This window comes from Chiloscyllium plagiosum, chromosome 34 (genome assembly GCF_004010195.1).
Source record: "Chiloscyllium plagiosum isolate BGI_BamShark_2017 chromosome 34, ASM401019v2, whole genome shotgun sequence".
In the NCBI taxonomy this organism is placed as follows: Eukaryota; Metazoa; Chordata; class Chondrichthyes; order Orectolobiformes; family Hemiscylliidae; genus Chiloscyllium; species Chiloscyllium plagiosum.
The window spans coordinates 8223620-8239794 of NC_057743.1; the positions used below are offsets into that span (position 1 = coordinate 8223620).

At 39.5% G+C, this 16175-nt stretch overlaps 1 protein-coding gene across 4 annotated transcripts in view; it reads right to left on the reverse strand.

The window, feature by feature from the left end:
• Positions 1–16175, reverse strand: part of sh2d5 (SH2 domain containing 5) — an 88908-nt gene that overhangs the window by 61738 nt on the left and 10995 nt on the right. For 3 of the 4 annotated variants that reach the window (XM_043675546.1, XM_043675548.1, XM_043675549.1), the window contains one exon: positions 5997–6143. The exons of the other annotated variant lie outside the window; for it this stretch is intronic. In XM_043675546.1, the coding sequence (XP_043531481.1) occupies positions 5997–6143 (147 nt within the window). The remainder of the gene's footprint in view (positions 1–5996; positions 6144–16175) is intronic. 4 annotated transcript variants of the gene reach the window in all.

Below are 16175 nucleotides of genomic sequence, written 5' to 3' on the forward strand. Positions count from 1 at the left end.
CTGTTGTTGACATTTGTGAAGTGTATAATGTTATATGCCAATTGTTAGCAATCATGCATCTAGGTCAGAAGGTTATGGATTCATAGGTGAATAGGAGATTTCAGATCATAATTTAAATTAATATTCCAGTGCTGCAGCAATGGAAAGCTGAACTATTAAAATTGTTCAAAATGCTATCCGTCAGATGAAACTTAAAACCTGAGTGGCTTTGTTGCACATCCTTTGTTGTCCTTGAACTGGGTTTGCTTGGCCTCTTCAAAGGGCAATTAAGAGTCAACCACACTATTGTGTCTGCAGTCACACGTCGGCAGGCTCAGGACTGCAAATTCCCTCAAAGACATTAGGACAAGGGAAAGGATCACAGATACTTCTCAATTTAACCTCATGAGAAAGCTGAAAAGCAGATAATTTAATCTTCTTAAAAGCTTTAAGTCCCCCAAAGATAAATCAGGCAAACAATTTCATGATACTCATCAAACATCTATAATCTCAATATAATCTTCAATCCTAATCCAAGTACATTCCACTTATTTCAATCCACAGCATTTACTAAGACAGTGTTCTATACAGCATTTGTCCATTTCTGTTAATACTTTGCCCCACAACTCTTACTCCTAGACATAATTAAATATTTACATATCTCCTTTTAATCTAACCATTTAGAATGACAGTCTATTCCAAATAACTGCTACTTTGCAGGTGGATATTTGTCATGTTTTGGAATTTGTGATCATTTTCTACATTCAAATAAACTTTGGGAAAACTAGAAGAGAAGTAGGTCATTCAGCCCCTTGAGCCTAATCCACCATTCAATGAGATCATGGCTGATCTATGTCCTAAGGAGAAAGTGAGGACTGCAGATGCAGCAGATCAGGCAGCATTCAAGGAGCAGGAGAATCGACGTTTCGGGCATGAGCCCTTCAGGAAGAAGGGCTCATGCCCGAAACATCGATTCTCCTGCTCCTTGGATGCTGCCTAACATGCTGCGCTTTTCCAGCAACACATTTTCAGCTCTGATCTATGCCCTAACTCCATATCCCACAATACCTTTGCTTAACAAAAAATGATCTATCTCAGGTCTATCCAATTCACTATCCAGTGCCGTTTGTGGAACAAAGTCCCTCTGTGTAGAAACTATTTTAAAATTAAATTTTATATAAACATTATATTTCAATAACCACAAATAGAATTTGCATATGTGATAAGTTCCATTCTAGTACTGGCCTGCAATCTTCAGGAACTAAAGATTAATCTTCTGAATGATATGGTGAGAAACACAAAATTAATGACAGGGGAATTCTTTTTTTTTACTTTGATTTGTGTATTAATTATAAAATATGAGAAGATTGAAGTTAATCACGGTTAGTTGCTAGTTTCTCACCCAATTAGAAAGTACTCTGATTTTTCCCTCTTGGATCCAAAGTATAACTCACACTGAGATCCATTTGCCACCGTTTTACCCATTCACACAATTTACTTTCCTTTATAACTTCTGCACCCATTTACACAACTGCTACCCCTCCCAATTTGCAATCATGTGCAAACTTGGAAACTCCAGAAATACAGCATATTTATGGCTTGGTTAACTGCATGGATAAGAAAGCACAAATCACCTATATACCAGGATGGCAGGGCTTAGTTCAGATTCTGACTCCTCAGAAGGAAAAGGCTGAGCTTGTTGCTAATCCTGCAGATGGCAGGGGAAAAAGGGAGGTGATGGCAGGAAAGTTAAGTTTGGTGGTCTGGGAGTAAGCAGTACTACATCCCTTGGTCCATAAACAGTGCTGGAAAGTCACATCCTTTTTCGCAAGACAGTCTTGCCTTTAGCTGATTGGCTGCCTGGGTTTAATGGGTCTCAGGAAACCTTAGTTAATTCTGCAAGTCAGATTAAATGTCAGGAATGTAGCCTCATTATAATGTTTAAATGGACAAAGCACCTCCTTGGAGCAGGCTAGTTCCTCAACTCCAACCTCGACTTTTCCATTTGACCTCTATTAAAAACTGAAGTGGTTGGTTGGGTTGGATTTGAGATTTTTTTAATTTGTCAACTCCGTGAGTGTACTTGCAACAGCAGCTTTGAAAGTTTTCTTGGCTTACTTATTGCATATGTTGGTTTTTCATTCAAGGGTGTAGGGAGCCTGAGTGGATCACTTGGGCACCACTCCTGTTTTTGATCCAGAAGGCCCTGGGTTTAATTCTCACTTTGAGACTTGCTAGCCATGTTTATGTGGCTCAAGTCAGGTAAGTAATCAGCCTGCAATATGCTTCCAACATTCTCCAAGAGTGAAGATATGCAAAAAAAGCAAATTTAAAACGTGTGTTTGACCTTCTTAGGGCTTATAATTTTGCATTCTGTGAATATCATATGTCTTTTCTATAGTTGACAAGAATATGCATTTGATCCATTACAGGAGGAGAGCCCTCTCTCCTAAACCAATGTTTCAGTTTTAATTTCATCAAATCAGAACTTGAAAAATTATATGAATAGTTTGTCATCTTTTTTGTGAATTCATGTGATAGAAGAGAGAAAATATATATCATGTCAGTTTGATAATATTCCCTATTGGCAAGAGAATAGTAATGTGGGCAAAGAATCAGGTATACCTTTCAAAATGCAAAACAAGATTGCACATTTCAAGGAGTGACCTATATCTCTTACAGGAGGTTAGTGGAGCAGAAATTTTAATAATGCCAATTGTATGCTTGGGAAGTTGAAATCCTTCAATCCAAGATTGCAATGGGAATCAGTCTTGAGTTAATGGTACCATTGTCACTTCTGTTTAGTCATATTCCAGCAGTTTGAGTATAAATTCCAGACTCTCACTCTTAAGGAGAAACAGTATACACAAGTTGTCAATCCTGGATATGGCAGGGGGAGAATGGAAGATTCTCAAGCATGCAAGGAAGATAATTTTGGTGAACAGAAAGTGAGTAAGTAAGTATCTTTCCAGCTCTGCTTGTGGGCTAAAAGACGCATGTAAAATGATTGTTTTTATGCTTGTGACAGAGGGGCGGGGTGGGGAGCAAGAGATCACTAAATTGTCTCTTCATTGATATGTGCACTTTGGTTGCCATGTTTTCCCACATATACATCAATGACCACACTTAAAATAATTTATTTTATTGTGAAATACTTTGGTACCTCCTGAGATTACGAAAAGTTCTGCATAAATTGCAACTCTTTTTACTTTTTCTCCTGGAATCATAAAAACATAGAAATAGGAGTAGGAGTAGATTTCCTTGCCAATCTATGATATCATGGCTGATCTGCCCCAGGCCTCCATTCCTCTTTCTTGCCTGCTCCTCATAGCCTTCAACTCCTATATAATTCAAATCTACTCACTTCCTCTTTAAATACTTTCAGCAGTCTAGCCTCCACAATCTTTAAGATAGAGAATTCCAGACATCATTCCACTGAGAGAAAAATTCTGTTGCATGTCAGTTTTAAATGAGTGTCCCCTTTATTCTGTAACTATCTCTCCAAGTTCAAAATTCTCCCCACTAGTGGAAACAGCTTCTCAATGTCTACCCTATCAAACACCCTCAGAGTCTTATATGTTTCAATAAGATCACCCCTCATTTTTCTGGACATTAATGTACAAAAGCCTAACCTGTTTAGCTGTTCTCAAAAAGTCAACCCTTTCATACCCATAATCAGGCTAGTGCATCTCTTTTGAACTGCCTCCCATGTCAATGTATCCTTTCTTAAAGGTGAAGAAGCTAGGGCTTTTCTCATTGCAGCAAAGAAAGTTGAGAGGTGACTAGATAGAGGTGTACAAGATGCTGAGAGGCATAGATAGAGTGGATAGCCAGAGATTTTTCCCAGGGAGGAAATGGCTATCACAAGGGAGCATAATTGTAAGGTGATTGGAGGAAGGTTTAAGGGAGATGTCAGAGGTAGGTTCTTTACACAGAGAGTGGTGGATGAGTGGAATGCACTGCCAACAGTGGTAGTAGAGTCAGATTTAAATGACTCTTAGATAGGCACATGGATGATAGTAAAATGTAGGGTATGTAGGTTAGTTTGATCTTGGAGTCGGATAAAAGGTCAGCACAACAAGGGCTGAAGGGCCTGTACTGTGCTGCACTATTCTACATTCTATGAATATGGAGACCAAAATTTACACAGTACTTCCAAATACTTAATCTCCAGCCTTCTAACAATGAAGGCTGAACTTCCATTTACCTTCTTAATTACTTGTTACAAACAAGCAACACCAAATCATAACCAAAACAGAAAAATGCTAGGATATAAACAAAAATATTGTGAATATTGACTAAAACCTCTAACGATGTACACAAGAATTAAAGCTTTGCATACAAAGCTTCACCTGACAAAGGAGCAGTGTTCCAAAAGCTTGTGATTTCAAATAGACCTGTTGGACTATGTGTCATTTGACTTCTGACGTTGCCTACTAAAGTGAAATAAAAGAACCTATTTCCAAAATACAAGAGTCTCCTGGCAGAACAGTCAGGGATGTTTTGTGCATTGAGCTAAAATGGCCAAACATGTACAAACTCCAACTCCATTACCAACTTACATTTAGATGCAACACTTCCCATCAGCAAATTCTCAAAATTAATTCATTATATCTAAAAACTGGTAAGCTGCCAGCAGGAAAATAGCCATGAAGGCTCCCTGATTGTCACGTAAACACAACTTTTCATTTATGGTTTCAGAGAATAAAACCCACCACCTCTACAGAGTTGACTATTAAAGCATTGAAACAAAACAATGAGCAATAAAGATAAAAATATCGCTTTGTCAATACTCCTCAAAATAAATTAAAAGAAAGCTGCTGCCACTATCATGGGACTGGGCTTTTGAACTGAGATAGTTCCTGGGGATCATTGGACACTTCCCTGCAACTCTCTTACACTGGGTCCAAATGGTCATTTGCAGCTGTAATGGAGCTCACTGCTGTCCTCTGGTGTCTTGCTTGTCTAATTGTAGCTTCCTAGTAATGAAGAGCAATTTTTCCAAATGACAGCTCAACAGTTGACAACTGGTGAGAAATGTTTTGTAAAGGAATGGGGATTATCATACAACTTGCAACTACATTGATTTTGCCTTTACTGAATAATATTACTATCCAGAAGGCACATGAAATCAACTGCTTACCATCACCAGCAGGGATAATAATTACTAATTCACAACACTTGCAAACAATTTCTACACAGTAAGAGTTTAGTGCTGTGTACGTAATGTAATTGTCTAGCAACATTCTGAACTGTCCCACTGCTTTCACAAATCAAATAGTTTAATTTCCTTCACTGGGTCACAGGATTCTGGTTAATTAGAAAATGTAACCAAGCTCTGTTGATCATAGAAATAGAAATCATATTTTCAGCATTACTATACTAATCAGTCTCAGTGAGACATCTTGCTCCTGTGCATTTCTTTCAGTGAGACTGATCTAAGTGCCAAGTCATTCCACTCAGCTAACAGCTTTCATTTCCATAAATCTTTGTGTTGTACTGCTGCAACTTAACTGTAAACAATAAGAAAATCTGTCTCTCTCCACTCCCCATGCTTCAGGACACCCAACCATACACTGACATAAAGAGAAAGTTGTTCTGTTGATCTCTTATTCTTTCCCCAAACAGAAAAACATTCAATTTTATGACAAAAACAGAAGGATGTTATAAACACAGCAGCCAACTTCATCTATTCAGGCAGTCAGACTATAGGAACTATTCACAGCAAATAGTTTCCAAATTCATTTCGTGGTCTCAGCCAAGGCAGTAATTGGATTGATGGGAGGAGGACTCAATTGTATTTTTTGACTTCCAGATTAGAAAGAGGAAAACTCAGTCATCTGTAGACTTTCTGTACCAAACCATTGCTCAGCCATTATTTCCTAAGTAAAAACAAATAGAGGACTTTCTGTACAGAAAATAAAGCACGATTCTATATTTTTTCAAAAAGTCTTATTGAACAAATGGATGGTTTTTAATCATCTGATTCATGTTTTTTTTAATTATTATCGACCCACCTCGTTCGGCTGTGTGGTGACAAACAGATGGCAGAAGAGCTCACTTGGTGGTCTGTACGGGTTGCGTGTGACAAATGCAAACTGACAATCCGCCGGTTGACACGTTGTGTATAAGATTCTCCTCAGGGCATGAGCCATCAACAGCGTCTAGTTGAAACCCAGCACAGGAATTAATTACATCTGTGCAACCAAATTATTTGCACAGCATTTCATGTTAGTTCTTCTGAAAGTCAGTAACAAAAGCTTCTGATTTTTCAATCATGATACCAAATGTTTTCTTTAAGCCAACCTGGTGAAGCAATTTGTAGTCTGACCAAAATCGCTGATATTCTGTAGGCCACCACCTTTTTGTTGCACATACCCACCAAACTGGACCAAAGTAACCACAGCGCAATCTGTTAGGTGATTGTTTTCCCTAACTCATTCCTTCCTATCTGTTGTACCTGATACCATCTTAATTTCTCTGTCTCTACTGACAGGAAGGGTTTTAAACCACAAGCTTGTTGACCTCCTAACATATTGATTTAACTCTTCCAATTCTTTCAACATGGATGATACCTGTATCTTGGAATCTGATATTCCTCCTCAATTTCTTTGTTTTAAATATGGAAATGTGGAGAATTTTATTTTCTCTGAGTGTGGACAATTCTCTTTTTCAGGAGCTGTGGGGGCAGGATCATTAAATATGTTGAAGGAAGAGGTAGATGTATTGTTTACAACAAGGAACTCAAAGGGTATGGGAGTAGACAGGAAAATGGGTTGAGACCACAGTCAGAACAGCCATGATCTCATTGAATGAGGGAGCGATAATGTTGGAGCCTGTGAAACATGCAAAACAAACTAGTAAGAAATAACAACAATGACCACAAATAAAGGTAAGGACAATTAGCAATGTACAATCCTGACACAGCAGTGGCAGGCACACAGCTATGAGCAATAGAATCAAAGGAAAATTAATCTGCAATAAAATGAACTCAAATAAATTCAACAATTCCAGTTTTAACTCAGCGAGAATACTGAGGTGAAGGGATACTGGAAATGCCTGTAGTTCTATTGTTTTAAGTGCCCCAAATCTCAATATAATGTAGCAAGGGTACTCAAAGGTAGAGTTTCACTGCTTTGTGAATATATGGATGAGGTTAGCCTGGGAGGGTATTAAGTGGGAAATGTTGAAATCCTGAAAACTAAAGGGATCCTGATCTCTCCTGAACCTCCCAGAGTAGACTTGTATCCAAGCAGGAACTGACGGCTAAACAGCTATTGCAATTGATAAAAGCCAATTTTGTGCTGTGTTAGTGCTGAATTCTGGATTTACCAATCATGTAAATCGGTTTCCTGACCCATCAATGACTTACCAAGGTCACCACGGTTAGTGCACAGCAGGAAACTGATATCTTGTAAAGGCTCTGATTGGTTACACTGAAGAGATCAATCAATGATTGCTGACAGAGTGCTGTTCCATCTTTCTTGGAAGGTACTTTGCCTCCCCTACAGTTCCCTCACCTACAGCTGTACTTCCCTGTTACCATGGGAGCATGGGAGAGCTCAGGTAGTTACTCCTTTCACCTTTTCTGAGGGTAAACACCAGTGCCACATTATTGAACATAAGAACTAGGAGCAGGAGTAGGCAGTTCAGCCCTCAAGAATCTCTCATTTAATATTATCATGGCTTGATCTCATCTTGATTTCAACTCTACTTTGCTGCACACTCTCCATAACCCTTTAATCTATTACTAATTAAAAATGTGTCTATCTCATTCTTAAATTTATTTAGTTCCCATGACCATCACATTCTGGGTAATGAAATTCACAGATTTGCAAGCCTTTCAGAGAAGTAATTTCTTAACATCTCTGTTTCAAAACTGCTATCCCTTATCCTAAAATTTATTCTCAATTGCCCTGCATGAGGAAATATCCTCTCTGTCTACTTTGTCAATTATCTTTAACATCTTAAATATCTCAATGAGATCTCCTCTCATCCTTCTGAGCTCCAGAAAGTATCGGCCTAAACTACTCAATCTCTTTTCTTAAGATAAACTCCCACATGTCTTGAATCATTCTAGCAAAAGTTATCTTAACTGCCTCCAATGCCTCATGTAAGGGGGCCAAAAGTATATGCAAGACTCTAGATGCAATCTCACTAATGCCTTGCATAGTTGCAAGCAAAATTTACCGACTTTTATACTTGATTCCTTTAACAATAGATGCCTAGACTTTCTGAGGCATCTCCCTCTGAAACTCCATAAGAACCAGGAGTTAAAATGATGGTGGATAGGAGTAGGGTGAGAACACACCCTAACAATGCAGCCCCAATTTTGTTTCCTCATCTATCCCATTCTTATTAGCCAGGGTAGGGGAATTTAGTAGAGAATTGTCACCAAAGTGAAAATAACAGTTGAAGTAAAGCACAGATAAAATCATGTAAAACTAATTAACAATATTAAATCTGAAATATACCTTAGGTTTCTCAAATGTCAATAAAATATTATCCAGTTTTAACTCTGCAAGTGTACAATTCATCTCAGCTTTATTAATCTCAAACAGTTAAAATTGGGTGAGAGTGGGAGCAAAGTCAAAAAGTATGGTGCTGAAAAAGCATAGCAGGTCAGGAGCAGGGGAGTTGACGTTTCGGGTACAAGTCCTTCATCAGGAATGTGGAGGGGGGGGTGGCTGGGAGATAAATAGAGAAGTGGGGATGGCTGGGGGAAGGTAGTTAGGATGGTGATTGGTGAATACAAGTGGGAGGTAATTGTGATAGGTCGATGGGAAAGGTGGAGCAGATAGGTGGGAGAGAAGATGGACAGGTAGGAGGATTGGGAGCAGGCAGCCCGAGGTGCGAGAGCAGGAGCAGGCAGCCCAAGGTAGCTGGAGGCGGAAGCGGGAGCAAGCAGCCTGAGGTGGTGAGAGTGGAAGCAGACAGCCTATGGCAGCTGAAGGCAAGAGTGGGAGTAGGCAGCTTGGGGTAGCTGGCGGTGAGAGCATGTTTAGGCAGCCCGAGGCAGACGACAGTGAGAGCAGGAGCAGGCAGTCCAAGGTAGCTGGAGACGAGATTGAGAGCAAGCAGCCTGAGACAGCAGGGAGGGTGAAGTCAAGCCTGGAGTAGGGGAAGTTGAGCCTATGTGAGGACTGCGAGCCCAGCATGGCCTGTGGTGTTGAACTGTTAACTGTGTTTCTTTTATTATTTTCAGTTTTTAGTAAGGGCACTGTATGACTCTGTGACTAATGTTTAAGTTTTTAACCTTTGTTTTCTTTTTTCTTCTGCTTTATACCAAGAATCTGTACTGAGGTACCTTTGTCCCTAAGATGGCGCCATAAATGGCGACTTGTAAACTTTTCACTGTACTTATGTACATATGATAATAACTATAATTCAATTCAATAAGCTAATTAGTTAATTTTGGCCATGCATTTTTTAAAATGTGTAATTTAAGCGTTCTTTAAAATGTTACTTTGAGCATCATATACTTCATTTACTAAGAAACAAAATAGCTGACAGAAGTGTATTTCCAGGAAGATTTTGGAGCAATTCAAAAATGGGGGCTAGGCAAGACAGATGACTGACACTGGGGAGTTGTTTTTGATTGCATTACATTACAGAATTATAAAACATGCTATTTTGAGATCTTGTAACTCTGAATTCATTCAAAGTATACTGGAGAACTGTAAATTATGCTATTTCATTTTCCTTTTACTAAATTCATAAACAGAAAATGTCTGACATGAATTGAGCCAATATGGGGGTGATTAACTGTCACAGAGAAATAAAGATATATCTTTTCTGTACCCAGTAAATTTGATACTAGAACCAAATTAATGGCAGATGTCTGCAACAGTACAGGCAAACTTTCCCAACTGGATGTACACCAAGAATGAGCATATATGCAGCAACAAATTGTGCAATTGGCTAGTTCGGCATGACTGAACTGTGCCAGGCTGTGGTTTGGATTTTGAGCCAGTCAGAAAATGGAAATTTGCCAGTGAGCTCCAGGAAGGAGAAGGTAACTCCAACGGCACAGATCTGATGGTGATGGGATGAGGGGAAACAAAATAGGAACAAAATTACCTTGCACCAAGAAGAACAATTAATTAGCAGTCTCTTATGGTAATATAATTTACAGAAAAACTTGGGCTTAGATTTTCACAGAACAAATGGCCTTGGAGAAGAAGTAACAGGAGTGTGGATAAGGGAGATGTGATTTCATGTTATCTACATTTGCTTTAGCAAAGTTTTTGGTAAGGTCCCTCATGACATTCTGGACAAGAAAGTAAAAGCCCATGGGATTCAAGGGAAAGTGTAAGCTTGGATCCAAAAAAGACGTTAGTCATAAATTGCCGGAGTATATCAGCGGACTAGTCAGATGGGCAGAGCAGTGGTAAATAGAACACAACCTGGAAAAGTGCGATGTGATGCACTTGGGGAGGGCTATGAAAACAAGGAATTACACCATGAATAATTTGACCATGGTAAAGACTGAAAATCAATAGGACCTTATTGTGTATATTCAAAGATGCCTGGAGATAGATAAAGTGGTTAAGAAGACATGGGATACCTGACTTTAATAGCCATGGGAGGGTAGGAGATTCAGGGTGACCTTGTAGAGGTTTATAAAATTATTGAGGGCATGAATAGCAAAGGTCAGAGAGTTCAAAACTAGAGGGCATTTTTTTTTTAAGGTAAAAGGTAAAAGATTTAAAAGGGACTTGAGGGGCAACTTTTTGACACAGTGTGTTTCATGTGTGGAATGAACAGCTGGAAGAAGTGGGAGATGCAGATCCAGTTACAACATTTAAAAGATATTTGGACAGGTACATGAATAGGAAAGTTTTACAAGGATATAGACCAAATGCAAGCAACTAGGACTACTTTAGTTTGGGAAACCTGAGCTGCCAGAGGAGATGGTGGAGGCAGATACAATTACACCATTTAAAAGGTATTTGGATGAGTATTTGAATAGGAAGGGTTTAGAGGGATATGGGCCAAATGCTGGCAAATGGGACTAGATCAGTTTAGGATGTCTGATCGGCACAGACAAGTTGGACCAAAGCAGCTCTTTCCTTGCTGTATAACTGTAAGACTCTATAATTGCATTGCCATTGCCATCAGGGCAGTTTGCCAAAAGCTGGAAAACAGGATCTTTATTGGGCGTAGTCGGCCAAATAGCCTTTTTCTGTGCTGTAAATATCTATGCTGCAATGAGCCTCTCCATCATGACTGAAAAGGTGAAGGAGGTCAAAGATCAGAAATTCTGCCCCAAAATATAGCACCTAGCATTTTCACAGGGGCAGGTCACATTTGACATAGGGCTTTTTGTGGAGTTAGCTGACCATATAAATTGCCTGTTACCTCTAATTGTGTCTGGTTTTGGTGACCTACCTTTGTGAAGCACATTGTGCTCAAACTAGACTTGGTAAAAGGTCTGAATTTTGTGGATTGTTTAGATTGCTTGTGCACCTTTTTGGAGAGTTAAAAGTATCCCTTTGAATAAGATCCCAGCACATATTTGGAGGAGGTGATGTGCCTTTTAGGAGACCTAATGTGCCCTTTGGGGGAGACTTGGTGCCTTTTGGGACAGTTAAATTGCCCTTTAGGACTGGCAAAAGTAAACACAAATATGCATGAAAGTATATAAACTCATTAACCGCAAAGCTCAGAAGAACTGTCAAAAGTGTCCAAAGGAATCAAGCTGGCAAGGCATTTAAAATTCCTGCCCGTTATACTGTGGCAAAAATATTAGGAATGCTAACAAAAGTTAATTATTGCTATTTTGTTTGACTTACGTTGAAATAAGTCTAAGGGTTACCATAACTGAATTAGTGCTTCAGATTGATTTTGTAATCTTTCATTATCACAGCAGAGTGCCAATCATTTCATAGTTTGATTAACATCTCATGTGGTTATAGATTTTTAAAGTTGCGACTAAGAATTAAGCAATTGAATACAATATTTATTCTCATTTATTTCATCTCAGTAGGGTTCTGAGTTATGCCTACGGGGGAGACTGGGAAGTTAGAATAGTAGGTATAAGAGCAAAGGGTAGGTGGTTGTGGGGTATATATTGGTACGATTTAGCACTAAGTTAGGTTGGGAGTTATAAAATGCCATGTGACTTATTGAAGGGTGTAAGTTGGCATGGGACATGGGGATTGTGTGGCAAGTGAAAGGATGTAAGGGAGTGAGAGCTGGAGAGATGTCTTATGTTTTATTCTTTTTTGTAAACTGCGGTCTCCACGTCAGAGTCCAGAGGCAGACCTTCCACCCAAGCAGACCTTCACACCTTCGAGAACCTCTACATTAATTCTGAAGTTGCCCAGCCTGATTCCCAGAGAACCAAGCCAACTCCTGAACCATTTTCTCTTGGATCAGGTTTGTGGAGCTGGGACACACCCAACTCAGTGCTCCTGGCCTGAAAACAAAAATTCATGCATAAAGCTTTGTCTCTGGTTCCAGTTCCATGACAAACTATTTTCCACATTCACTTTGATTACTGTGAGCCATCTACACACAAAGAATGTACTTAGTTAATATAAAATGACCACACATAACAAACCTTATTAATAACATTACCAATCTGGGAGGACAACTGTTAGTCACACAACAGCAGGATGTTGCTGATCACCCAACAGAGAGAGAACATTGAGGCAGCTATTAACCCTTTAAGTGATCAATTAGAATTAATGTACAATTCAAACTTCTATACAAAAAAAAGGACATAAGGTAAATGTTCTCCTCAAAGCACAGAGCACTACATGCCAAGAACACATGCTGGATTATTAGATCAACCCCTCCTCCAGAGGATACCGCAGATAGAAAATTACCACTGAGTTCCTTTAGCCACCTCTTTAAGTTCACCTGGAGCATATCAAGGGCTTGAACAAATCCTATTCATTTATGACATGAACTGGAGGGAGGAATGTCACAGCTAGATAAAAAGGACCACTCTTCCAATTTCAGGACTGTGTCAGTATTAAACTTTGTCACTCTAAGTAATACTAAGTGCAGGTAATAAAGCATCCACTCTTGTTGCCCCAAGGTTTCTTAACTTAAGAAAAGCACTGCTAATTACACCAATGTGAACTTTCTATTTCATATACCAGTCATTATTGTGGCCACTCAGTGAGCCACTGCTAATTAATGTTCGATTGGAGTTGTTTATGCTGTGAACATACTGATAGAAGTGGAATAAGATTTTCAAAGCTAATTAAATTTACCTTATCATTCTGCAAATTATGACATTTGTCACATTAGGCTGTTCAGGATTCAGATGCACATCTCAAAAACTGACAGGACACTGTTCTGACCACTGTAACAACTATTGACCCGCCCCCTCCCTCTTCAGTTTTGTTTACATATCATCCCAAATTTACATACAGATGGACATCAAGATTCTCCTCAACGATGTATTAAGTGTGGCAGTATGGGACTTTCCTTTGTTCAAAGAATATCCTGCTGTCTGCACACATTATACGTGATCAATATAATTGGTATATTTTTGACAGGATTCTCATGCATCAAGAAATCTGCTTGAGGAACAATACACAATCTTTGTTGCAGAATATATAGCCAGTTCTCTATAAAGTGCAAGGCTTTAGGAGTGCAATTGTTCCTAAAATTAATAAGAACCTCTGGGGTTGAAGGAATTAAATTTCAAATTGCACATCCTTATATATTACAACATTTCTGCAGGCCAGGACATACAGTACTCCTAACATCACTGACTACATCTTTTTCTTCCTTGATGGGAGACCAGCATTTATTGCCATCACCAAGTGCCCTCAAGAAAGTTGTGATTAGCTGCCTTCTTGAACTCTTGCAGCCCTTTGATGTGTAGGGACGCCAACAGTACAGTTATGAAGGGAATGCCAGGATTTCAACCCAGAGATAGTGAAGGAAAAAAGTGACGTAATTCCCAAATCAGATGGCATGAAACTTGATGGGGAACTTGCAGGTGACAGTGTTCATTGCATGTGCTGCCCTTATCTTTCTAGGTAGTAGAAATTGTGGGTTGGAAAAGTGCATTACAAGAAATATTGATGAGTTGCTGCAATATATGTTGTAGGTGCTGTTACTCTGCATCAGTGTTAGGGCATGAATGTTTAAGTTGGTGGAATGGGCACCATTTAATGTGCTGTTGTCCTGGATGGTGTTGGGTTCTTGGATATTGTTGGAGCCACACTAATCCAGCAGGTGGACAGCATTCCATTATACTCCAGACTTGTCCCTTGTAGATCATGGACAGCCTTTTGGGAAATCAGGAGTGAATTGCTTGCTTTAAAAAAGTCTACCAATAATCATACTCAGTGTTAAAATGCAGGAGGTTCATCAGAAAATATTTTGATTAAGTAAAGAATGGCCCCTGATAATGTAATGTTAGGATATTCATTATTTTATATAAAAACATGTTTTTATCAGCCTGTTTGGACATGTTATGGCACAACTCCATTCTCCAGTTTCCTCATTTCCCCTTCCCCCATCTTGTCTCAGTCCCAACCCTCGAACTCAGCACCACCTTCCTAGCCTGCAATCTTCTTCCTGACCTCTCTGCCCCCACCCCCACTCCGGCCTATCACCCTCATCTTATCACCCTCACCTTAACCTCCTTCCACCTATCGCATTTCCAATGCCCCTCCCCCAAGTCCCTCCTCCCTACCTTTTATCTTAGCCTGCTTGGCACACTTTCCTCATTCCTGAAGAAGGGCTCATGCCCGAAAGGTCGTTTCTCCTGCTCCTTGGATGCTGCCTGACCTGCTGCGCTTTTCCAGCAACACATTTTCAGTTTTTAAATCAATGTTAACATTAATACATGTGAGGCTTCATCTTATGACCTATCTTTCAGCAAGATGATCAGATAAAAACGTAGCAAGTGGGCGATAGCTGTAAAATATTGCACTTGCTGGATCAGTGCCATTAATAACAAAATAAACATCCTAAAGCGAGTCATGGGAAAATGGTCACTGGACAGCGAAAGAAGATCTAGTCGACATGATTAAAAGCATGATCACAAAGACAAATTTTGAGGAGACTGTGAAAGGTGGCGAGAGGAACAGAATGGCAGAGGAACAGCGAAAGAAGTTGAGGTGATTGAAGACAAGGTGACTGATGGCGGGAGGATGGGATGCATAGCAAGACCAGTGGTAGAAAGACCAAGGTCTTAAAATGGGACAGAAGTTAGGTTTTTAAACAGAGAATGAGAAATCCGAATTAAATATATTAGGGTCATTCAACCAATCAGTGTTGGTGAGGATCGGAATGGAAAGTGAGTCAGTGTGGGACAGGTTAGGGTAGTGGAGTTTTGAATGATTTAGAGCTTAGAACAAAATTAAGGAGGATTCACCTTGGAAAAGATGAGGCTGAATGTAACAAAAACAGATTTTGCAGGGTAGGAGATGAGACAAGGATTAAGGAGTGGGCGAAAGTTTTGATGATAGATTTGAAGCTTGGTTCAGTGAAATAGTATATGAGATTACAGTGAATTAAAGCAAAATGGTCTTAGGTTAAGCCGCAGAATCTGACAGGAACAGAATAATTCTTTCAAGTGTTCATTTATATCAGGCAAGATTTCTGACAGCTTAGAGTGGATGGTGTTTTAGATCTGGGGTTGGATGTTGAATATTGTCAACCTATATTTGGGTAGTGACATATGCCTCCAGATAACATCATTTAGGTCCAACATGTAAACAAGGAAAACCAGAAAACCAAAGAAGGAATCTTAAAATTCCCTTGAAGTAACCAAACAGTGGCAAAAGAAGGTGCTTTTTAAGCAACTGTGCTAGGTATTTTTGGACAATTAAGAGTGTACTCAATCAAGGGCAATTCAATGGATTGGTTAATTATGTTCAGTGTGGGACATCATAGAATAATGTGTACAAATGAAATCACAAACTTTTTTGGTGTTTCAACAAAGTTGGTATAGGTTCTGTGAGAAGGGCAGGAACTTTATGTTATTCACTCATGGGATGTCAGCATTGCTGGCTGGCCAGCAATTTTTATTGGATGTCCCTAAATGCCCTTGAGAAGGAGGTGGTGAGCTGCCTTCTTGAACTGCTGCAGTCCACACTCTGTAAGTTGACACACAAAACCCTTCGGAAGGGAATTCCAGAATTTTGACCCAGTGACAGTGAAAGAATGGTGATATATTTCCAAGCCAGGATGGTGAGTGGCTTGAAGGGGAGCTTCCAGCT